General features: G+C 40.8%; 1 protein-coding gene across 1 annotated transcript in view; it reads right to left on the bottom strand.

Moving 5' to 3' along the window:
* The window catches only part of Hibch (3-hydroxyisobutyryl-CoA hydrolase), a 47,636-nt gene that overhangs the window by 1,115 nt on the left and 20,091 nt on the right, over positions 1-26,430 (bottom strand). Inside the window, exons 6-13 of the mRNA XM_033756395.1 lie at positions 24,278-24,330; positions 19,695-19,773; positions 16,496-16,641; positions 13,927-14,013; positions 11,225-11,283; positions 10,501-10,582; positions 5,597-5,716; positions 2,854-2,887 (exon numbers count right to left, since the gene is read on the bottom strand). Coding sequence (XP_033612286.1) covers positions 2,854-2,887; positions 5,597-5,716; positions 10,501-10,582; positions 11,225-11,283; positions 13,927-14,013; positions 16,496-16,641; positions 19,695-19,773; positions 24,278-24,330 — 660 coding nt within the window. The remainder of the gene's footprint in view (positions 1-2,853; positions 2,888-5,596; positions 5,717-10,500; positions 10,583-11,224; positions 11,284-13,926; positions 14,014-16,495; positions 16,642-19,694; positions 19,774-24,277; positions 24,331-26,430) is intronic.

The following is a 26,430-nucleotide window of genomic DNA, read 5'->3' as shown; positions in this document are numbered from 1 at the left end:
GTACTATTAGAGTTTAATTACTAAGGTGACAAACTGTCTTGAATGGGTATGTTTTTCTATAGCATGTCTTCTCTGCAAAGTTTACGTTTTCCTACATATTCTCTCTTTCAAATTCAACCCTCAAGGAATCTGAACAGATGACATATTTTTGTTATCTACTGCAAGTATTTTCTTATCTCTTACCTTCATGTCTCCAACTTTAAGTGTTACTAAAGCTGAATCCAGTGGTGTACATTCTTTTTTTCAGACAAAATTTTTAAATCTCCATGCTAAGAAACAGCTAACACCAGTGTTGGTGTTGTTTACAGGGAAGGCAAAGGGTCAGCTCTGCAACCTCTGCCACATTTGGTTTTGGGAGGAAAACTACTCACTTCAGGTGGAGGGAAGACTTTAGCCATTGTTAAATGTGGAGACTGCTGTTCTGCGAATCCTCAAGTTCAAGACAGCTCCAACTTAAAAATCAGACCACAGTCAGGTTATCCTGAAGCCTTCTACTTCTCCTATTTCAATGTGGTCATCACTTGGCGTACCACATAATATCCCCACAGGACCGAGACCATGAAGCAATCTATTACCGCTTCTTAAAAAGAATGATCCTATTTCACTCCAGTGACACAAAACTGGGCGGATCTCAGTATTATCTATCACAACTGTGTGTGAATCCACAGTATCTTTAAAAAACACAGTTGTGGTAGCAAATCTCAACCATGCTTCAATGTGCACAACTCCAGTGATGACTGGGAACATTTAAATACACAAATTACAGAGAAGTGGAAAAACCTAATTGAACCATTAAAAGGTTAAACAGTAAAAAGAAGCCTGCCTGGGCAGGTGGAGGGAAGAAAGCTTTATACATAATTAAATGGATACTGCAACGTTGTTCTTGAGATGGGGGTCTGTGTTGCTCAAGCTGATCTCAAAGCTGTGGATTCAGGAAGTCCTCATGCCTCATCCTCTCCAGTAGGTGGGACTACAGGTGAACATCACCATGCCTGGCTCAATGCTGGCGGTTCTTAGGGTTTGGCTGTGTACACTAAGGGTTCTGGAATGAAATGGGCGGTGGTATCAAACACTGATGGTCTGATCCCTACCAATTTGAGTTCTGAATTCCCTGGACAGCAGAGACGGTCACTGTGGGACACTCCTTCCATGAGAATTTCTGCTTTAAGTCTTCTGGCCAATTCTGTCTACCTCCATGAGGTTCTAATGAAGGACAAAAACAGACTACTAACCAAACCTGGTGTCACTTTATTTCAAGTGAACAAACCCTTTTGCCTAGAGCAGACAAATTCTTGCCATGCAGCAGCTCTGTGAGGTGGTTGGAGACACCCAGACTCTACGTGGTAGCTACCTGGCTCTGGTAAGAACATCCATCTTTTCTTTTCTTCGATTACCAGAAAGCTTATCCTAGATTTTGAGAGTAAGATTTTTTTTTTTTGTATCAGGGATTGAACTTGGGTCCTTGCACTTTGAGGCACATGGTGGAACCACTGAGCTAAATCCCCAGCCCAAGAGTAAGAATTTTCTAACAGCTGTTTTCCTAATTTGCTAACTTATTTATATAGTCACCAAATTGTAGCAAGAACACTACACACTTTTACAAGTCATAAATGTTCTTTCTGAATATTTCTGGAATATATTCTCTCATTAAAAAGGTAGCTGATAAGCACTTTTTGAATCAGAATTCTGAGGCATGATTTCAGTTTTTTTCTTAACAAAACTTCTAAAAATACCACCTTTCTTCTGAAGGACTAGCATAACAATGAATATGTTAACAACATAAACCAAATACTGTAGTATCAGGTCCTCCTAAAATCAGAGGGGTAGGTTCTAAATCCCATGGAGCAAGAATCTACAGGACACTGGTGTGGAAAATGTGTATTGTAATTGGTTTTGTATAAAACGTAACAGCCATCTGCTCTGACTCAACCCCATGGCCTTCCAAAAGGGTTGGAACCCTGTGCTTCTTTCTGCTATCTCACCATGCTGAAAATTAAGAAAGTTCTACAGCAGGGGTTGGTATTAACAAAGCTTAGATTCAGAAAACAAACTTTTCATTCACATAAAGTCTACCCAGAGCCAGGGAAGGTCAGTAACAGAGCATTTGCCTAGCTTGTGGGAGGTCCTGGATTCAACCCCCAGGACTGCAAAAGAAGAGGAAACAAAAAAAAGGCCTGTACTTTATTAAGTAGTTTGCTAGGAAAAAAAAATTAGTGACTTCACCTGCTTTTTAAAAATAGGCTGGCTTTGGAGATGATAAGAAAAAGTGGAAAGCATAATGGCATATGTGTTTTGCACAGCAAGGTTTAACTGCTCAGGGACAGGCAAGGAGGCAGGTGGTAGGGTCTGACCACTGCTCTACTTGCAGTCACCTGACTGTACGAGCAGCACTGCCTCTGATCTGTAAGTAAATAAGGGAGCAGTGACCAAGTCAGGTGAATTTTAAAATAATATTAGTTTCAAAGACTGACCTCCCTTTATATTCTAGATGGTTTTATTTTTGGGGTGCTGGGAATTGAACCCAGGCCTTCCTTACACATTCAAGGCCAGTGTTCTACCACTGAGCTATATCCTTAGTATTTTTTAAAATTTTATTTTGAGATGGGCTCTTGTTAAATTGCCTAGGCTGGGCTAGAACTTGTGATCCTCTTGCCTCTGGCTCCTGAGTACCTGGGGTTACAGATGTATACCACCATGCCTGGCTGTAGATGCTTATATTTTAACAAATACAACTCTGAAATCTTTACAAAAGTTGAGTTTTCATTAATAAAATTGCCACCATCAATTACCAATGTATGCTCACAAATCCCACCTCCCTGCTGGCCCATAAGGGAACAACTCTTTGTCACTTACCAGCTCGAATGCCTTCATGGAAGTCATGATAACTCTGGAAGATGATCAAGATCAAAAAGGGTCATTTCCGGGTGTCTGTATTCCTGGTGAGCCCCCCTTCCACCCACCAGCCATGTGCTGGAGACACCCGGATGGCAGCCTTCTGAGAACCGTGTCAACCACTGTCCTCTCTCCTGACCGCAACTGCCCCCAGCCGCTCTCCTACTCTCCATGGAAAATGTCCTCATCCTCCCCAGATCTCTTCCCCCTCTACATGCCTGGCAAAATCCCCACCACTGAGCTCTGCTTGCATTTGATTGAGCAATTTTATCTTGCTGTAGAAAAATCACAACTGTGAGCAGTTTTATTTAAAATTCACGGCCACAAATGTTAAAAACAGGTACAGAAACCCTGACACAATCCAAGATCTAGTCCCCTCTCCCCAAGATCAGGATTTAAACTATTTCATGTTCTCTTGGCCTCTATCCTTGGAGCACATTCGACTCTTACTGTAAATCTCAGCTAATGACTTAACCTCTTTCATCAGTTAAGTAAAAAAAAAAAATGAACATTCTCATGTTCTCACCACTAAAACACTTGTTGCTCCAGCAGCCACCTGCCCCTACCTCCTCTCCTGACTGCGGAAGGGACTGCCCTCTCCCAGCGTTCCAGCACACAGCTCCTCCAGACCTCAGCTGAGGAGGTCCCCTGTCCCCTTCTGTCACTGTGGTCAAGCGCACACATCCGAGGGTCGGGTTCACATCCAGGGCCCACTACAGGTGATGGTGATGAATCCCGTTCCCTTCCTGGTCACTGCACAACCCCAGCTCCCCCTCTGCCAGCAGCTTCCTCCAGACAGGCACCACCAGGTCCGCACCTGTTAGGTCTTCACTCGGAACACCTCGGCGGGGCCTTCTTGGCTCAGCCCACCTACCACTTAACCCCCATCACTCTATAGCCTTCATCTTACTTCCTGGCTTCATTCTTTTCTCTTTAATATTTATACTAATACAGATTTTATGTATTTATCTTATTTGCATCTTATCTCTCCACTACCAAGGAAGGGATTTGCTGGTTTTGTTTACTTACAGTAAACCTTGGTAACCCATGCTAAGTACTCTCATTGAGATAATAAATCCCCAGAAGTTATTAGAGGTGTTAACGTCCTTCAGCCTTAAATCTCTAACCCACATCTCCAGCTCCCCGTGCATCCTCTCCCTCATATCCAACATGTCTCCAGTTCGGCCTCCCACATCCGCTTCTCTCCAGTCACCCTGTCCTACCCCACTGCTACTCGGCACCTGATCACTGCAGTAAATGCCTCTCTGGTTCCTCTACCCATGCTCAAACCCCTTCAACCCTGTCTCTAGGATGCAGCAATCACTGCCTTCTTAGAACAAAATGAACATAAACAAATGAAAAACCAAATCACCCCCTGCTTTAAAACCAAGAGGTCACTCAACACTCTCAATCTCCTCCTTCAGGTCACGGATGAGGGAGGAACATCCCAAAGACGTCTTCCCTGACCCACTTAGTTTTCCTTTGCCTCCCCAACTCCATCCTGTCCCTGTGGCATTTTCTTCTATAACCAAGCCTGTGGGTTTCTCTTTGAGCACTTACCATAAGTTACAGTTATCTGACTTATTTTGTTTAGTTGTTTACTTTCTCAGTAAACTAATCTGCATGAAATAAAGGATTGTGCCTTCCTGATCTGATCAGAACTGAACACTGGAACAGCGCTGGCGAGGAGCTAGCGCATCGGGAGGAGGAAGGGAAGCAGGCACGGGCAGTGCACTCCCAGTACCACAGAAAGCAGGCACCCACTGGCCAAAGAACATCCGGCTGCACGCCTTGTTTCTGCCACTCAGCGGCTGCACGTCACTGCTCTAAGCTACAGTTTCCACCTCTGTCCACAGAGGTAACTGTACCATCCTTCTGGAGATGGCATCTTGTTTCACAGAGGACACACAGGTAAGATGACCGGCACAGCACCTGCTCATAATGTGCATTTCATAGACTGCAGCTGCCACTGATGTGGTCCAAGGAGTGACTCTAATATATGGCCAAGAATTTTACTGCTTATTAGATATCTTAATAACTACTTCAAGACCTGGAAGTGCAGGAGGAATGTCTGCTTTCTGGTTATTAAGCTAAATATTCACTTTGACTTTCAATTTGTTAATCTAAATAATAAGACTTTTTAAGGGCTCTCTGAATGTAACAAGTGATTTTTGCCTTTAAAAAGTTGTGCTCACTTCAGCAGCACATATACTAAAATTGGAAGAACAGTTTAACATATGGAAACAGAAGAAACCATGACTGTAGAATCTTTCATGACACGAACATTCCGTATGATTGCTGACTGTACTTATGATGGTGCTCCCAATGTTAGCCTATCGGTTACAAAACATGTAACAGACTGATAACTTCCTTCTGTCATTGTATGTCTGTCTGCTTTTAAGTACTAGTTCTGATTTACCAATATAGGAATTCAGATTTGGAGTGTTTATACTTCTTGCCACAGCTCAGAGACCATGCTTGGTACTGCCTATCTTGAATTTCACATGAGGTTAGAGGCCTTCTTATGCTTTCGTTACACAGAGGCTTCACAGCCATCTGGGAGGTGAACTGGCCCGTTTGTTTTCATTTACAGATAGCTGCGACTTTCTTATTTATCCTCTTCCATATGTGACACGCTCTACAATGAGTACACATTTTCTCCTGACTCCAGTGTGATGATACTCTCAGTAATCCATCCTCTTACCATGAACCTCTGACTTAGCCGGTATTCCATGGTGAGTACTTCCTGCAAGGTCTTCGAGGCTCCCTCTGTGAGCTGCCTTAGTGTGATCTTTAAGGATGTTGGAGACATTTTTTTAATCACCTTTGGGGAAAAAAATAATAGCTATTATTACAGCTCCATTATCATTTGTAATAAACTGAATTTCTATGTAAGTTATTAAAATATAGCACTTACAGGTTCCTTCATATGCCAAAATCTTATGAAAGATTTGGTGCCAAAGAACCAGACAAAATTTTCTAGTCTGTCACAAAAAATTCTGTACCTACAACTTTACATATCTACATTTGGAGCCCGCCTGGCATAACTGATGATCCCAAACAGCTAAGCAGTGCTTAGACATCATCAGAAGCCACGAATACCCACAGAGGACGCTACCTTAGAACGTAAGGAGGTGAGGATGTGCGGCAGTCTCACCACCAGACAAGGATGTCCAGAAGTGACAGCTGGGCTGCGGCCACAGCTTAGTGGCACTTGCCGAGGGTGTGCAAGGCCCCATCTTCAACCCCAAGCACTGAAAAACACTTCCTGTAACTTAAAAGCAAAAAGTCCCTGCAAAACCCAATTCAGAAATGGGCAGAAGACTTAAACTGGTATTTCTCCAAAGAAGATATACAAATGGCTAACAAACACATGAAAAGATGCTCAAAATCAGTAATTACTAGAAATTCAAGTCAAAACTAACTGAGCTATTACCTCTCGACCACTAGGATGGCTACTATCAAGAAAACACATAACAAGTGCTGACAAGGATTTGAAGGGAATGGACCTTCATACTCTTGGTGGAAACACGAGCGTGTACAACTGTGGTAGAAACACTACAATAACACTGTGAGGAACAAAAACAGAATTACTACCCCGTCTGGCAATTCCACTACTACGTGCGCATCCAGGAGAACTAAAGCATAGCTTTGGAGAGTTATTTGTACGCCCACTTTCATAGCACGTTATTGTACTCACAGCAGCCCTGTATCCACATCCAGTGGTCGCTGCCCAATATCCGTAATAGATGAACAGATAAGCAAAGCGTGCAATGCCCATGCAGGGGGGAGTCTTTGGCCTTAGAAAGGAAGGAAATTCTGACACACGCCACTGCACAGATGAACCCTGAGGACATTACGCTAAGTGGAATAAGGCAGTCACAGAGGACAAACTGTATGGAGTACGAGAAGTTGAAGTGGTCAGAGGGTACAGGGAGGGGACTGCAGACCGGCTCAATGGCCATTTCAGTTGTGCTAGGTCAAAGTGTGCCAGAAGCTGCTGCATGAAGTGAGTACACCTAGGAACGCCGAGCCGCACGCAAGCGGTCACAATGTGACTTTACACTCAGACCTTACACAATTAAACGCCTACTCGTGTGAACGCGAGAGCATTATTAGGAGGAACCTTGTGAAGGTTCCCTAATGTAAGCACCCACCTGTCAGCCAGGGTGCTTAGCACACTAGCTGATGGATTATCTGGCACTCTGTACAACCTGACAAGAGGGACTAACAGGAACTCTGAAGCTGGGTGTGACGGTGCATGCCTGCAATCCAACGCCCCTCCCCGGAGACTGAGGCAGGACGACTGCCGCGACTCGGAGGCTACACAGTGAGACCAAGGACAGCCTGAACTATCTTAAAAACCAAAATTAGGAAATAAAAGGCGGTCTGAGGAATTCTAACCCTATGCAGTAAAAAAAAAAAATTCATGGAGACTTTGAGGGACAATCTAAAACAGAAAATTAGAAGCCACAAAATAAAGTATTATGAAAGTTCCAAATTCCCTATATTTATCATTTTTTAAACCTCATATGCTATCTTGTAGCAGCAGTAGAAACTTAAAATGTAAGAATTTTTAAATTTGTTTTTTATTTAATAATTAGCAAATACACCAATACCTGTGTCCTTCCCCACAGACTCTGAGAGACAGGGACTGCCCAGAAAGAGAAGGCAGCTGTGAGGAGAAATGCATCTGCGTTCCTGACTTTGTGGGGTCTGCAGAAGGACGAGGAGCCCCAGTGGTCTGCAGACTGAAGTGTTCAACCGTCTTTAAAATATGCTGACCAACCCTGAACAAGTCGCTAACAACTATCTTTAACCTCAGAGTTAGTTTTTAGCGTACCCTGTAGCTCATGTAATGAAAAGGAGCCGTGTGACTCAGCTCTGTCAAGGAAGAGTCTTTTGACCCCCACATCATGTTCTTCCCAGCAGACACTGATGTTTGGAGCGAGAGCTGAGGTCAGTGACTGAAAATGAAAATCTCCCACTCTAACAAGAGTAGGGACAGTGACCCCAATGTGAAGGGAAGCTTATCTGCTCGCTGAATGTGGCATCACGTGGGAAGAAAACTTCAAAGGCTACCAGGTTCCTACCCTTCCATTTGGGGGCAAGCTAGTGGTTTTAAACCAATACAGCACATACTGCACTATAAAGTGACACCACACAGACTCCAAGGCACTGCAATACGCTGCATGACTACACTCAAATGAGTAGCTGAATGCAATCGCAACTTCATTTAATTTAATGTGGGCTGCTCGTATGGTTGGTTGGTTGCAAACAAAGACTCGTGATGTCAGAAAAGCGTATGTAAGCTTAAGTATCAGTCTGAGCCCAGATGTTCATGTCTGTGGACACAACTTAGGTTAGTGCTTTATATAATCACTACAATTGCTGCTATCAAAATGGTCCTCAAGGGCCCGGGATTTAGCTCACTGGTACCATGCCTTCCTTGAAAGTACAAGGTCCCAAGTTTGATCCCAGGTACCAGAAAAAAAAAAAAAGAGGCAAAAAATGGCCCCCAAAAAACTAGAAAAGAAGCTAAGGAAGGAAAGGAAGGTAAAGGAAACAATCACAATTGAAAAGGAAATTGTGGAGAAATACGAGAGGGCCACTCGTGTGACTGATCTTGCTAACATGTACAGCATGCTGAAATCCACCATCTCAACAATCTTACAGAAAAGCTTTGTATAAGGAAGCTAGTGTTGCTTACTCAATTAGTAAGTCACAATCAACAGTGTTAGATGATGTAGAAAGGTTATTATTAGTATGGATAAACAAAAGGCAGGTGGCAGGTTATAGCCCAAGTCTACAATCTGTGAAAAACCTAGGGCTACAAATGTAGATCTTGTGAAGGATAACCCATCAATAAGTGATAATGGTGAAACATACCGTGCCAGTAGGGGGTGGTTTCACAGTTTTAAAATGTGAAGTAGGGTTCATTGTGTAACAGGCACAGTGAAGCAGCCAGTGCTGATAAAAGGGCTGCTGAAAATTACATACACCACCAGGAAATGATGACACAGAGATACGGCTTTTGCTCTCACAAGTTTTCAACTGTGATGAAATGAGCCTTTTCTGGAAGAAAATACTCAGGAAAACATACAGTACCCAAGGAGAGAAGAAAATGCCAAGCCACAAGCCTCTGAAGGATAGGCTAAAATTACTGCTATGTGCCAATGTGAGTGGTAACCACAAGATAACCTCTTGGTTTATCCCCGAGACCCCTAGAGTGGTCAGAAAACAAAGTAATGAAGAATAGGCTAGGGGTCATGTGGAGATCTAACACAAAAGCCTGAGTAACAACAGTACTTTTTCTTGAGTGGATCAGAGAGGCTTTCTATCCTGTTAAGAAATATCTAGAGGACAGAGGTTTCTATGGAAGGCCCTCCTCACCATGGACAATGCTCCTGCTCAAACGAGATTTGAAAGAAGAACTGGCCGAAGAATTCCCATGGCTCTCAGTTGAGTTCCTCCCACCTAATACAACTCCTCTAGTGTAGCCTTGAACCAGCAGGTTATAGTTAATTTAAGAAGCTATACACCAAAGAACTGTTCCTGAAGTGCTTCCAGGTCATCTGATACAGATTTAACCCTTAAAGAGTTGTGGAAGGAACACATCAACTTCCTTTCCTGTGTGGAGTTAACTTGAGAAATTCTGGGCCATCTGCCTGGACAAAAGTGTGGCCTAAAATTATACAGGAGAGAGACTCTGAAGGCTGTGTAGAGGAGCCTGAGCCTTCAATTGACCCTGCGGTTGATGACACTGTCACTACAGCAGAGTCCACAGGCCTGCAGGTGGACAGTGGTGATGTTGAGGAATGGGTGGAGGAACACTCAGTGGAATTTTCTACAGAGGAACTTCTGCAACTTCTGGCTGAGCAACAGAGAATGGCAGCTGAGGAGCTTTCTGAAGTATGAACAATCGGTGCAGCAAAGTTCTTTTGAAATAAAGGAAATGCTCAAAAAATGGACGAAGATACAAACATTTGTAGACAACACCCACTCAGAGAAAAGGTCAATCATTGCATTCACTTCCTTAATGACAATGTCATATCATACTACAGAACAGTGTTAAAGAAAAGACAGAAATAGACAACCGTAGACCACTTTTTAGTTCTGAAAAGTTTGAGACCTAATGGCCAGAAGCAGGTCTTTGTGGGCTACAGACTCTCCCAAGGAAAGGACACCAGAGAGCCAAAGATGTCAACTTGAATGGTGAGTACAGCATGAAATTGTTGTTTCTGGTAAACTAGGCACATTTTATAACGTTTTAGTGAGTACACTAGGAAAATTATTGGTGTTTCTGATAAATTATGCACATTATTCATCTTTTTTTTTTTAGCTATGAAAAGGTTAAAGGGTGCTTTGGGAGGTCTGGAATACATAACTGGTATTCCCATTATTTATAATGGTAAAAACAGTTTTGACTTACAACCAACTTGAGTTACAACCAGCCCTTATGAATGAACTGAGTTCATAAGGCAAGGGTCCACTGTACTTTCGAAGGCTATATTACCACCATAGAGCACAGAGACTCCTCACAAATGCTTCCCTGCCCTAAGACTTTACTGCACTTAGGGTAGACAGGAGCCAAGCATTTTTTATTACCTCCAACTGTTCCAAAGCAAAAGGTGAGCCATCTTGCTGTAAGTTTTCAATAATCTCTTCCACAGTTTTGGCTGAAAAACACCTATAAAAAAAGCAAATGCTAGATTTCACCAATGTGCAAGTAATTTCCTATTTCTAAAATGTGAACAAATCTGAACACAGGCTTCCCTCAGCCCCATTTTAATAATGAAGAATTTTCTAACTTATTTTACAGAATGATGAAATAGAACATTATTTCCCTGGGTAAAGATGTTTATAGTTTATGTTTAGTGCAAAATAAATCCTAAATCTTTTCTTTTGCATTTTTACATGGATGATGCTAATATATAAATAAATATCCCAACTGTGGGAAAACATGCTTCTAAAAAGAAGAGATGGAGCTATTATTTTCTAAGTTTTCTTCCTCTTCTTTCCTTAGCTGCTCTGTCAATTTCCTAAGTCACTGTAGACATTCACCTTCAGATAAAGATGACTACAAAGACAGAAGATACATTAACTCAATCATTACTTTCTAGGCTCTCTTCTCATTTAAAAAACAGGCATTTTGCATTAAAAATTAGCATGGGAAGATTATCTAAGTTACTTTCAAAGTTAAGTGAAAATAAAAGCACTATGCTACCTGATCTCTGAATTTGATGCATTGTCAAGCACAATTACAACTTTAGTAAATTCAATTTCATGTGGTTGTTCCAAAATAGTATAATTGAGATCTCTTTTAAAGTACCTGTTTATTTTGTCCATATGTTCTGCAAGTATAAAAGGTTTGTCTCGATCAATCTTGGACTGTTGAAAAAAAATTTGAAGTAAATCAAAACTTTTTAAAATTCCTAAAATTTCACATGTATTGATACACCTTGTGACAGGCTGTCACTTTTACATCTAACAGTCTCATACTTAACTACCACCATAGCTCAAGATTCAGAGAGCATGTCGTATTCTTCAGTGTCAAAGGATGAAAGTGTTCCTGTATTTTTATGTCATTAAGATCTAAGTGCACCTATGATTCTAGGGAGTGTGGGAGGCCTGAGAGCTCATCCTGCCAACCAAGAAATTCCCATTACCTCCTGGTGACTGGCAGCTCTGACCTGTAGGCAGAGGAAGGTGCTTGGCAACTCCAGTCATCAGTTCCTGATGTTCAGTCCCTTGTGTTTATATTTCTAGTTACTCTATTTTACCTTATTCATTTGGCACATGGCACCATTCTATGCACCTTCATGATCCAGGGGCTGCCAGGGTCATTCATAAAGTGAGGACCGCACAGCACGGCTTCAGGTGGGGCTGGATCAGAGCTAAGCACAACGGAAATGCAAAAGGCTTCCAGGCCACGCTTGTTTTAATACAATTTTGCAAACAGGACACTGCTGGTTAGTGCTGACCCATGCCCACTACTCAGCTTACTTATTCCAAACTCCAATCAACTAAACTTGAACAAAATCTGTGCCCAGGCTACATTTCTTCCTGTCTTCTACTATGAAGTCATCCTACACCATGAGTACTTTGTTCCCACTTATCCCTACTCAATTTCACAAGTTACTATTAGATAGAGTACTCTAAACTCAAAGGGATTTTTTTTATCCATATTCCTTTCCCTAACTTACATTTCTTAAAGTCAATTTGATCAAAATGCTGTCAACATTCTCATCCAAATCACTGAGAAAAGTATGTCCGAAACGACACCCGGATTACCACTTACATGTGGAAGAGAACGCTTTGGGAGGTACTTCAGCTTCCACACACCATGACATCAGAAGCCGTCAATGCCCCAAGAAGACACGAACAGGCCCTCTCCATCCAAGTCACAATGAGGACTCACAGGCCCTGGCCGTGAGAACTCTGGCGCTCTTCAGTTCTGGGTAACTTTTTTGTACTATTGCTCTACCTCATCTCCTCAGTAATGAATTCTTAATAATTAAATAAATTAATACCTTGGTTTAGGAACTTAATTCTTTCCATGTTTCTGAAATTTCCCCATTAGGTCAATGTTGAACCTAACCACTGAATTTGATTCTATTTTTATCCAGTTCAGTTTGTGACCAGAATTGTGGAAAGAGTTAAGTTCATGTACTGGACCTCCATATCCCATCTTAGTAGCCTTTTTCCCCTCTTAAGAGTTTCTCCTCAACTGCAATTTTAATCAATCTGTTGTGGGGTTTTCCCACTTGTGATAACATTTTGAATTTTTTATTCTCCTCATTATAATATGTTGTTCCTTAGTGAGACATTTTCTCTCATCTGAAGAGAACAATTATAAGTTTTTGGAGTTACTTTTGTTTTTTAAAGTCTCTTTTCTTTGCACTGTCTGCCATCTTTTATTGCCTTTTTTGTTTTGCCCCAGCAACACTTGTTTTTCTGTGAAGGACAGGAAGCTTTCTGTGTAATGTCAACTCAAAGGACTATCAATTACAGGTATCTTATAAGATCATCAGTCAAATATCAACATTTCATTAGGGGGCTATGACTATCAGCATCTATAGTTTCTTTTCCTCTATGCTCAGGCACTGGTGGTCCACACTGGCTCTGCAAGCCAACTGGCCAGAGGGCTGTGGGTCTTCTCAGAGGTACGTGTCTCCTCTTTTCACTACAGACCTCACCAACCTGCCCTCACACTGTCCACTTTGGTCTCTAAAGAGTAAGTTTCTACTCTGCTGGTAGGAGAAGACAGCCACTCTTGGTTGTACAGGATGAGGACTTTTAAAAATTTAACTGCTGCTTATACAAACTTACAAGAAATTGTCTTTCTGCTCCATCCACATTCTAGTCTTTCTTCTTTTTTTGGCAGTGCTAGGGGTCTAAGCAGGGCTTGCACATGCAAGGCAAATCTCCATCGCTGAGTCACTCCCCAATCCTGCACACCAATCTTCAGAGAAAACTGGCTTCTTTCCAGGGGTCTACGGCAGGAGTCTGCTCACCTCTTGCCCACGCTGAAGAACAACTTCAGCATTCTCAGGTCTGTTAGCTACCTTGACCCTTCTGCTCCTGCTCTGAGCTTCCAAAATACTGACATCTCACACTTGCTGCTGTCTCCTCTTCTATTTGACTTTGTGGATTTATGCTTTATCCCAGTATTACAATTTTAGTAGAATTTCAGAAAGAAGCATGAATTCATTATCATAAATGTACAACTAGATTTTATGTGTTCTTATAGTCTTGGCCTTTATAAGAAAATTTAAGCTAGGTAACATAAGGAATGAAATACTGCTAAATATGTTATTAGAGACACGGAAGCATATCACTTAGTTGTTCTGCAGTGTGAGCACGGGGCCCCTGCAGCAGAAAAGCCACACTGCATGGTGAGAGCCTCTGCAAGGGCCGACCACAAGGCCCTGCACCGAAGCTCAGCGGCGGCGGCAAGACACAATGACCCTAAGATTTGCCAACAGCTCACTTTTTCCCATAAAACCCAGAGGCAGAACAGGGCAGGATTACCTCTGTGTGGTAGGTTCTTAGGACTTCTGTGATGTGTTCTTTGGAAGGAGATTTCAAGCCTAACAAATCTTCCTCTAACATGCCCAACTAAAGGAAGGGGAAAAGGAAAACAGATTAGAAACTCCACAGAGACACCGAAAGCTACTAAATCTTATTCTTTCCTAGAATGCTTCTCTCAAAATACAGACGCTCTCACTCCAGCCGAGCCCCCGAGAGAAATGGTACGAGTATAATGCACACCCAGGCCCGCACACCCAACGCTGCCTCAGGAGAATGGATAGAGACAAAGGAACTGATGCGAACCCCAAATCCAGTCCAAAACACTGCTGGTCCCAAGTATTTCAGATAAAAGATACTGATCCTCCATCTCACCCAAAGGTCTGATTTACAAATACTGATTTACAGTGGTTCCTCGGTTCACAAATTTTGAACAATTTGGTTCACAAAAACATTTGGCAAAATTCTGTTTTTTGTCTGCAAACTCTACATTTGGTGACAAAGATGACTACAGTCACCTTTTCCAAAACCATGGAACAAATTAAGTTCATGAACGGAGGTACAGCCTTACATTAATTTTATGTAAGACCGCCACACATTCGAGGCTACTATAGTCACCACCGTGCAGCTCTGTAGAAATAGCCCCACTCCCTCTGCCATCTAAGCCCCACAATCCGTCCTACAGCCAAGGGACTTCTGGCCGTTTCCCTGGCCCTGGGGTTTGTCTGACTTGGATGCCATTTCCTGACAACCTGAGAAAAAAGCTTCAGTCCTCTCTCATAGGAAGCTCTTTTCAATCCTGAGTAGTTTCTTTGCACATATCCTGTTTCTACACTCATCACATTGTACTCTGCCAGATGACACAGAGTGATTTACCTTCTGGGCCACTTCCGATCCATCCTCGATGCTTATTACTCATTTCTGTGTCTCCTGTAGGCCCTGTGACTAGTGGTTCATCTGCTGCAGATACTATTACTGGGCAAGCTTACAAAGGGGGCAAAAGACTACAAATCCACTTTCTCTCCTACCCTTAACTAAATTCCACTATTATCAAGGGTGGCTCTGCCGTGCAGACTTCCCGGTTCAGCATAGGGAAGGACGACACAGCCATGTATCTGAGGAGGCCCACAGAACAAGACAGACCGGAAGCTTCAACTTGTAACACTGGACAGGGAGCACCCTCAATTCCCACACTTCATACATTTTTCAGAATCCATAACAGTGTGAGAAACAAGACCAGGGTTAACTAACATTAAAAACTTTCACAGCTATTTTATAAACTTTGAAGAGAATTCTTAGCAGTCAAGCAATACATTTTTATGTTAAGCAGTTGTTTTACTTTGATGATTGATTGGCAGGTCAGAGAGGTTGTGTGACATTACAGATTTATGATCTGTTAACCATCCTTGGGATTTGTAGAATAGTCTGAATGTCCAGTGCCCCAAACGGAAAAACTTTAGAAAGTGGCACATGAATACAGTAGTCCATTCCTGTGATTCAAAGAAAAATGTCACCTCTTAAAAAAAAAAAAAATCACACACACACTATGTGCTAAATTTAAAAATATTAATTTGAAATTTGAATGTTACTGTATGAAAGTCACTGGGCTGAGCATGTAGCATAAATTTTCTAATTTAATTTTTATAATAGTCCTTTCCATCCATCCTCCTGAAACATTCTTCTCTCAAGACGAGGTATCGTTTGAAGATCACGTGCTTCCTCCAGAGAGAGACTTTACCCCACAACTACAAGGACAGGGCGTGCTCAGTACAAACTGGCCAGCTGTGTGTCCCACCTGCCCATGTGGCTCAGGAGCCAGAGAAGCCAGTGTAGTCAGTGAGCTAAGCCAGCCAACACAGTAAGTCTGAGGGCTCTTGCTGAGAATTCTGGGGAGAAAACCACCTCAAATTGGTTCAAAAGAATCTCCAACTATTATGTACTATCGTCATCCTCATCGCAGATGGGAAAACTGAGAGGCTAAATTCAAGCTAGGATTTAAACTCATACTATTTGTACACTCTGTGCTGTGCTATCCCATGCTATTGTTTAAAAAAAAAAAAAAAAAAAAAGCAGTGTGTAGTGGTACACGTCTGAATCCCCAGCACTTGAGAGGCTGAGGCAGGAGGCCAGCCTGAAGTTACCTCCCGTCTCAAGAAACAACAACAAAAGACAAAGATAAGAAACATGTATCCATGCAGCAGGATTGGTTTAGAAAAGTCCTAAGACCGTATTTTACAAATGCAGTTATTTTAAACACATCCACAAGGAAACTCACAACCAAGAGAATCCTTCAAAAATGTATTTATTTTAAAAGATTAATTTTGATTTTATATATGAGAATTTATTAAGACAGGCATTACTTTTAAAATAGACTCGATTCTTTAAAAATATTCATGAAGGTGCAAGGTAAGATAGCACTGAATCCCAATAGGATGACCTCTGTTTTACCTGTGAAAACTGAGAATCAGGAAGGTCACACAAAATTCTCAAGGTTATACAGCTATATATAAGCAACAGGTCAGGGTTTGCAGCCATATGTGGCAAAAATTCATGATTGTAACCACTCAGTTACCTTTTCAGAATCTACGAAGTGTGTGGCAATTCCTGCTCCATATACATCTCTTCCTTTTAGTCTGAATCCTGTCAGTCCAAGGAAGTAGCCCAGTTTTCCTTGAAGTCTCGGCAAGAAATAGCCTCCACCCACATCGGGGAATAGTCCTGTAATTAAATATACACAAAGCTGTAACAATGACTCAAATGAGAGATGACTCTGATCTCTTTACTTTGGCTCACATGGCCCTGTCTCAGTGGGTTAATCTATACTACCATTTTTACTAAGCTAAGTACAATGCAATCAATGTCACAAAAAAACTTGCTATGAACTGTGCTAACTGAATTAGCATAGGTTTCAAAATCTTCAGTAAAGTGACAGCACGATATTTTATATATTATTGATGATGTTACCTAAATTTTCTTGCCACTGATTCACTCATAGGAATCTGACAGATTAAAAAATTAACAGAATTATTTTCTTCCAAATGACAAACATAGCAAAAAACACAGTCCAAGGGCAATTACACAGAAGTTCATTAATACCATTTAAAATCTCTCTCAAACTCAATCATCTATTGTTTTAGAAAACTAAAGATTTAACCATTAGTCCTACTTAATGAGCAAGTTCATGCCTCATAAAATAATTTACTCTTTTCTTAACCATCAGTATTTTCAAAATCCTCCCTCTACTGGCAACAGCTGAAAATAGCATACATACGAGTAATTGCCAGTGTACAACCTTTTTATTTCTAGAGCTCCTTAAATAATTGTGACCCTGGTTTATAATTCACATGGCTATTCTAAGGATGTTTAATTAAGTTGAGATAAACACATAAACCTTCAAATTATTTCCAGTTCTGCTCCACAAAAAATTCCTAGATTTAAAGGAATAAGAATGCCCCTCAGAAACAGCAGGGTCTGAAGCTGAGTCCCCGAGGCCCTGCCCCCGCGTCACCCACCTCAACAAAAGGAACAACCAGCCGCCTGACAGCCCTTCTGGTGCCATTCCTTTACCCACCGCAGTGACAACGTCCGAACGGTTCCTCTTCACATCCTTCAAGGCTGCCTGCTTCTACGTCTGCTAGGCCCCTCTTTAGCTTTGAAGGACACCTCTTACCAGTCACTCCGCAGACTCCAGCCACTGTCTTCTCTGCCCAACATCCTCTTCTCCACCCACCTCAGCTCTCAGTGATGTTCCCACCCATTTGCCTGCCATCACCACAGCTGCTGCTTTCCGGTCTCCCTCACCGGCTCCATGCATTTGCTTGGCCTCTGAGCAGTGCAGAGCCCAGGCTTGCTATTAGGCTGTCTCCTCTTCACTCTGTATACATTTCCTTAGCTCCCATGCTGTAAACAGTATCTCTATGCTGCTATGGACTGAACTGTTTCACTCCCAAATTCATATGCTGCAGCCCTAACCTACAGCGCGTCTATCTGGAGACAGGGTCTCAGGTAATTACAGCTAAGTGAGGCTACGGGGAAGGGCCCCAATGCAACATAGCCAGTGTCCTTGAAGAACAGACCGGGGATGCATGAACAGAAAGGCCCTGTTGAGGACACTGCAAGAAAGCAGGCATGTAAGAGCCGTGCAGAGAGGCCTCGGGGAACCAGACTTGCTGACACCTTGATCTGGGGGTTGCAGCCTTCAGAGCTGTGAGAAATAAAATGTCTGTTGCTTGAACTGTTCAGTCTAGAGTATTCTGTTATGGCAGCACTAGTAGATAACACATTCCCAAATCCAGTTATGGCTTTTTCCTCAAATATCCAGCTTTAGATCTATCTTCAAGATACAACCACATGGATAATAAGCATCTCCTGAAGAACACAGCAAAAACACACTCTTGATTCACATCCCTCCAACAACAAAGCGCCTTCCCTGATCAGCCCCATCCGCCCAGAAGCATAAGCTAAACATCCACTCCCCACATCAGCAAGTGTTAACACCCATACACTCCGCCTCTGCTCATTGTGTTCCACTCTGCACCTCCACTCTAGTCCACACCAAAATGTATTCTCTCTAGGCCTGTACTCTCAAGGTACTGGTGATGGTGGAAAAGAGCCCTCTGACAACGCCGGTGGGAATGCAAATGATGATAACTATGTAGAAATCAATACGGAGACTGCAAGAATTAAAATTAGGAATTCCATGTGACTCATCTGCTCCTTCCATATCCCCTTCAAGAAATCGTCCTCAAAGAGATTAAGACATCATACTAGAGCGACACATGCACACCAATGTTTACAGCAACACAATTCGTAATAGCTAAATCCTGGAAGCACTTTGTATCCCATCAACAGATGACTGGATAAAGAAACGTGGTATGTGTATGTAACAGAATACTACTCGACTGTAAAGAAGGACCAGTTTGAAACATCTGTAGAGAACGGATGCACCTGGAAAATGCAATGTTGAGTGAAATAAACCAGACACAGCTTAAATACCATATGGTATCTCTCATTTGAGTAATGCAAATACAAACAAAGAGATCAATAAAGGATGGATACATGAGTTAAATGAGACGAGGGAATGCGTCTCTTGTAAATAGGAAGGGGAAGAGATCAAGAGGAAGGGGAAAGGGGGAAAAAGGGGGAAATAAGTAGAATAAAGCTATGCCACATACTATAGGAACCTAAGCACCTCAATGAATGTAAATATTATATGCCACAAAATGAGCCAAGATTAATAATATCAGTAAGAATAAAATGGGGAAAAGAGAATCAGGAGGAGGAGGAGGAAGGGAGGGTGAGGGTGAGAAGGGGATTTTAAAAAAGGAAGCAAGATGCACTATGGACATGTCTGAAGATGACTGTAAAATGCATGTACTGCAAACATGTACTGATAAAAAAATTACACTGTTATAGAAAAAACTGGTGCTGGAATGACTATTTCCACATATAGATCAACAAACTGTGATGTATACCTCACATAGTATGTGGAAATTAACTCTAAATGGATCATAGATCTAAATGCAAGAATATTTTCCTTAATGACCCTTTATCTAAAAATACACTATAGTGTATTACTGTCTCCAAGTAAACATTCTTACTTTTGTGTTTTGACATAATTACTAAACTAATGCAAACTTTTAGGTATCATCTTGTTTTTAAAAGTCTTTTCATTGTTCCATCTCACGCATTGACTCCTTCAAAAACAGTATAACCTGAAATACATTAAAGAAAGATGATTCTAAAAGTATGAAAAATGTTTGACTTTTTACCTATTCCTGTTTCTGGCATTGCAAAAAGAGACTTTTCAGTAGCCACTCGGAACTGTCCGTGAACTGAGACACCAACTCCCTAAGGAAATGAGAAAAACACTTGGTTTTAAAATACTGTAAAAATTAAAAGCATAAACATAAATATTATAAAGCAGCTAGATAATTTTTATACTCCACAGGAATTTGTTTCAGGGTATAGGTCAAAAGAAGCCCTAAAGCATACAATTTCAGATGAACTTGCCGAACAGAAATATAAGCAAATCCCTTATATTAAAAATTGATTTTATGGAACCGGGGATTTAGCTCAGTGGTTCTGCTGCCTACCTCGCAAGCACAAGGAGCTGAGTTTGATACCCTTTACCCTCAAAAAAAAATTGATTTAACTGAGGTTTCTATGAGTATTCTGTTAGGCTTCAGGGTCCCCTCCCCAGTTCCTCTCATTTCAAAACAGATACAGAATAAAACACTGATTCTTCCCAGAACCACAAAGTGCTGCTTATTACTGGCATCAATAAGCAAAAAAACACAACCAAGTTATCCTAGCAAATTCCAGTAATTTAAAAAAGAAATCTTAACATACTTTACTTACATACTTCAAATCAGTTGTGTCACTTTTCTCAGATACAACACTTAATGAAGCCAATCATAAAATCTTAAAAAACTGATTACTAAAGGACATCACAAACTTGTTGAATGTCATGGAAATGGTAAATACCAGTTGTTTCTGAATACCACACATACTTGAAATGCGAGTACACAAAACAAGATCCACATTATGTCAACTGCTAGCACTGTCATATCTTGCTTTTCACAGTAGTCAGAACATACTGTTTCTTTTAATTATTAATCCTTCTTAACCAGTTTTTGCTCTTTGAAACCAGTGTTAAATGCATTAAAACAGGTAAAGTATTATCTAAAACAATGCCAAGCCTCAGTAACAGCTCTTTAAGTGTCACCTAAATAGAAAGGGTTTGTTTCTGATTCTCTTTTCATGCAAACTTCAACTATGTCAAAAGTTTTCACATTCAGTTTGGTTGCTTGTAAGTTCTTAAAGCCCTTAAGCATTTCATTAATACTTAGGAATACATGCAATTTACTATACACTTTATGTACTGTGCTAAGCTTAAAATTTAATAGTTCATATCCATAAACTTAGAAATGAATAAAACTGGTCACTACCTACATCCATTGGTGTCCACATTTGCAAGTTATATCCATAATAGTACACCCACCCCACATAGGTTAATACATTTACATTATAGATTCTGTACAGGATACTGTCAACTGACAATATTAACCCAAAACAGATTGTATATACTTCCAGACTAGTGAAATCTTACAATTTTCATAAAAATGAGACACTAGACTGTTTCCTGTATTCCGTAATCCCTATTCTTTACATTTCATTTATCACATCATAACTGCAAGTTAACTTCAGAAATGTGTTTCAAGAACTTTAAAAGAAAGCGTTCAACTGAATGAGTTTTTACCAAGCCCGAGGACTCAGAAGAGCTGCCCCACAGACAGACCCCAGACTTCCACAGGCCAACCTGCCTCCACTCTGACTCTCCTCGTTACTGCCTCCTCTGTCAGTTAACTGAATCTACCAGCAGCACCTGACTGTGTGCTTTACAAAACACGGCATGGAAAGGTGAAGTCTGCCCACAATCCTCCATCCTAGTCTTATCTTATCATTCTCTCCCCAGGCACACAGCTTTTAACCCCTTGGCAAGGAACCCTCAGCTTTCTCCCTGTGTATCTCTAATATCTGCACAAATGTGCCTGTTTTTCTGATATACAATTCCCATACTGTATATTGTCATAATATATATATTGTATATTACATTATACTACATCATATGGAATGGAGTTTGCTACACACACACATTTTTCTTGTTTCACTTTTATTTTCCAAACCCCACCCCATGGCCTGTAAGGCTCTACCTCCTAATCTTCCCCAGCCACCTCTCACTTCAGCTTCCTGTTCTTTTCACCAGGCATGAGGCTTCATGTTATTCCTCCAAAACTGTACACTTGTATGATTTTAATGCCTCATATAATTTTAAAGTAAGGAAGACATACGAGAGAAGGCTACCACCCGCCCGATCACTGCCTTTTTTCTTTAATAGCATTTGTTCTGCCGAGGGACCTTCTCTGGGCCAAGCAGTGCTCATGGGTAGATGGCTGTGGACCAAGGGCAGCCAACAGACAAACCAGAATTCGGAGGCCTGGGGAGCAAGAGGGAGATGAATTAGGCAGAGTTCCTACACTTAGCAGTTTAAACTAGAACATACTAGTGGGCAGCCACTGGTTGATGACAGGCAATGAAGCTTAAAGGTCACTTGAAATTTGAAGACATGGCAGCCATGTAAAAGTTGAGGGTAGATACCAAAAACCTGGGAAGGCTGAAGCTTATACAACATGGAGAACAAAACAAACATGCAAAGAAGCAGAGGGAGTCAAAGGGGGAGAGAACAGGCAAACACGCTACTGAAATATGCGGAAGCCCATGCTTGCAGTCCAACTTGCCAGAAGATGAGGCAGGTTGCTCTTTTTTGGATGGGTCTGAGTCTCTGTTCTTTTCAATTTGCCGTTCTGTGATTTCCCTTCCACTGCTCTCCCGGACTAGCCATGCCCAGCACTGTGCAGGAAACCACATTCCTTTCCAAACTCAAAGACCAACTTCTTGCCCCTGCTGAACTCCAGAGGAAAAAAGTTAAAGCCCCTCATACTATCATGTAGAAACCATCACTCGTGTGTTCCCTAATTCAATTCTCTCTTTTGTATTATACATTTTGTTTTAGTCTCGGCAGGTAACAATGAATGAAATAAAAGACCTTGAGATTTTTAACAAAAAAATTTTCAGGACAAGAGACCATGGACACAATTGTCATTAAGAGCTCACTGAATAGTCTTTCATAAAGATGGAGTGTGGGAAAACTGAAGGCACGTGACTTGGGAATCCTACAGAACTGTAAATGTAAATCCATGCTGAAGTATGTAGAAAACCCTGTGACAGTTCATAATTTTCCTATCTTACATCAAAGGAGAGGCTATTTGTGATACGTCCCCTTAAAACTTCAAAATTTAACTTGAATTCTGCTGGACGTTTAAACATGAGTGCCCCAGGCGGTAGTTTTCAAAGTTGCCTGTTATTTCCCTGAAAAAGTACAACCAAACTATGCTCAGTACCTGCAGACATGACACGGACAGACTGCTCCTGATCCTGCTTTTTAACCACACAGCTGTTAGCAGAACCCTGTCCAAAATAATGGGTAAGATCTGAACAATTCTTGGTATCCAAGAGGTGTCGATTAAAGTGATTCTACACGAACAAGAGGGGGGCATCTTGTGTTCCAAACAACTAAATCTCTGAAGCACTAAACAGGTAGAACTTCTGAAATTCCACTCTTTGGCCTCCTACTGCCTGCCTACCTAGCTTCTATCAGCTGTTGGGGTTCAGAACATGACAGCCCAAGAGTTCCTACCTTGGAGGTCACTCTCTTTCTCCCAGTTTTCTGAGGGCGAGCAGGCAATAAAGGAATTCCCTGACCCACTTCTCCTCAAAGAAGCTCAGTAGACCCTCATGGGAAGGGAAGCCTGCTCACACCCAGAGGAAAGGGATACCGCTCAACAAAGCCAAGAAGATCTGAACAAACAGGCCTCACCGACTGCTCTCCAATTTACTGTCACGGGCTCATGCCTTTATCCAATCACGTCCATTCTGCACTGACCCTGAGCATAAAGTTTCCCGAGTCTTCAGGGGTTCACTTCAGAAGTCTCCTGTGTCATGTAAATGACTCAGATCTGCTGTGCTTTTCTTTTGTCCTAGGGGTGTCAGCCATAATCTTTGTGAGGTGTGAGAAGGGTCACTTTTTCTCCCTTACACTACCTTTCCAGGCTCAGTTCAATTCACCATATTCTCCATGCAGCCACTTTTCTGCCACTAAGAGCCATTCTGGCCCCTTGCTGCTCCCTCAAAGGCTTCTGTTACGGTTAGGGCTGTGCAATTTCTCACTAGTTCTGTAATTTATGTTTTCTCTACCTCCATATCAAGTTCTTCAGGGCCAGTTACATTTTAGACTTATTTATAATAGCACAGAGGTAAAACACTTGTTGACCAACAGGAACGCAGTTTTAGAGATTTCATAAAGATTATAAGCACCTCCACTAAGTGGACATATCCTAGGCAACCGCATCTCCACTACTGAGTCTAAGAAAAAAAATCTAAGCATTCAGATTTCTCTTCTAAAGCTGTTGGAAGCAATCAGATAATTTGTAAACAGAAAAAAAGTCTATATAAACAAAAAATGTACTCAGTGCCTATTGCTTAAGAAAGCTTGCTAATTTCAAAGTTAAAACAATATGTAACAATTAAGGACATACAATTTCCTTTCCAGTTGATAAAGTCTAAAAGCACTAGAAGAAAATATTTCACAAATCTGGCAGGATACAAAATCCAATCCACACGTGACTCTGTTTCAATGAATTCTATGCTATTAATCATCTCACTTGTTTAATAATTTTTAACTTATTCCTTATAGCTTGTTATTATCAATGAAGAGAGTAAAAAGTCTACTTACCCCACCCATTGTAATTCCATCAATAAGTGCAATGTATGGTTTCTGGCAAGAAGCTAAAAGAAACACAACTGTAATTGTAGGTCCAATGTTTAAAATACATTCACTTTTTCTAAAAATCATTGTATGAACTATTTTTCCTAGGAAACTTTTGCAAGAAATATCAAAGAGAATCATCATATGAGTCCTAAAATACTTGTTTTTAAATACCGACCCATATACAATACTATCCATTATAATTCAACCTTTAATTTGAAACAAATATGTCTTATATAACTCTAGGGAAATATAATTAAGCTCTGCCAATGTTTATGTACAGTTGTATTTTAAAGAACATTTTTTTTTCTCTGAAATGAAAGCATCTGGATGCATACAGCAAAATATAGCATACAGTGCAAGAAAAAAAATGGTCCGGAAGTTACAAGAGCCAGATTCCAGTCTCAGCTTTATCATTAATTGGTTATTCAACAAGGCATTACATGATAAATATACACAGACAAGTTATTTTTAACATATATGCATGTCAGAAAAAGTATATATATATACGATATATATCATAGATCACATATACATGTTTCTTCATCTATAAAATGACAAGATTTAACATATGCCCTCAGATATCCTTTTCAGCTTAACAGTTCTGTTGTAAACTTTTACTGTCTTCCTTTCTCATTTTTGTTTTTCCTCTGAGTGACAGTTGGCTAGAACATAAAAATATAAATCACTGTACTTCTATCATAGCTAACCGCCAATCTCACCCTCCCTACAAAGGCCAGTGTAGAGCAGCGATTCTCAAAGTATTCCCAATCAGCCAATAAGCCACCAAAGCCCAACCTGAATTCCACATTCACAAGGACTTTGACTGTCCTCAATTTGACCTGTAGTTCCCTAGAGACCACAGAAAGAAATCACTGGTTGGGGTAGAGATACAGATATACACACAGACCCCACTTCAACAGATACACATATTTCAGATATAAACTATTAGACATTAATTGATGCAGGACATGAAGCCAGAATCTGTCCTATGTCTTATTGACTATGTCATTACAACATATAAAAACTATACTCCAAAGACTTTCTGTATGTTAACATCTTACCAAATTCTCTTCTTAAGCTGCTTAGAGGATTTTTCTCCCTCTCCTTTTTAACATAAACCTGCACTAAAATAACAGCCATTGAGCATATATAAGTACTTAGAGATTAGTTATGATTACCTAAAATTTAAAATTCGGTCTCTTAATATTTGCCATATTTTTATATGCTCAATAGCTGATGTGGCTACTGGCTCCCTGGACAGCACACATACAGAATATTTTCATCATTGCAGAAAGTCCTATGGGGGCATGCTGGTGTAGAGAATCTGAATAAACAAAATTTTAAGTTTCACATGTGGAATTTTGAGATTTAAAGAACTAATATTCATTCAATTTGGTTCACTAGGCTAATGAAGGGAAGTCTTTTCTTTTCCTATCCAAAACCATAAGTAAGAATTATTAAAAAAAAATCTAACTTTATATCCGATTTTGAAGTCAACCACAGGAAATCTCCAGGTGCCAAAAACACATAAGAAACCCAAAGTCAATAGCCGAGTGTAAGCTACAGTCAAAAATTACGAACTACACAATTAGCTAATCGCACAAAGCTTCAAGGGAAGAGGAGCTATTCTGTTTATAAAACAATACTAGAAAAACTCCATCTACTGATTAAGGAAGCCTGCTCTCTCCCCAGAAGAGAGAAAGTATGAGAAAGTGTATGTTCAAACACTAGATAACCACCACCATCAAAACTGAACCAAAGGAAATAACCTTAACAAAGCTGGAATACAAGGAATGTTATTAATCTGATATAAGGAGATTGATTTAAATCTCCCTTATAAAGAGATTTATACTCAATTGTGAACTTTAAAAACCTTCCTGTATGACATCCATTCAATCTCCTAATCAAGGTTCTAGCTAAACTATAACAAAACTCAAATACAGGGACTGGAAAGATATGGAAAAAGTTACATGGAGATGATAAAATTGCCTGCATAGAAAAGCCAAGAAACCCTACAGAAATACCATTGAAATATTTAGCCCAGTGGCACTGCACCTGCCTTGCAAGCACAAGGTCCTGATTTCAATCCCCAGTAAAAAAAAAAAAAAAAAAAAAAA

This window comes from Fukomys damarensis, unplaced genomic scaffold, assembly GCF_012274545.1.
Source record: "Fukomys damarensis isolate Sample0158 unplaced genomic scaffold, DMR_v1.0_HiC HiC_scaffold_26, whole genome shotgun sequence".
Lineage (NCBI taxonomy): Eukaryota > Metazoa > Chordata > Mammalia > Rodentia > Bathyergidae > Fukomys > Fukomys damarensis.
The sequence above is the reverse complement of the archived record's forward strand: the minus strand, read 5'-3'. Positions and strand labels throughout refer to the sequence as shown.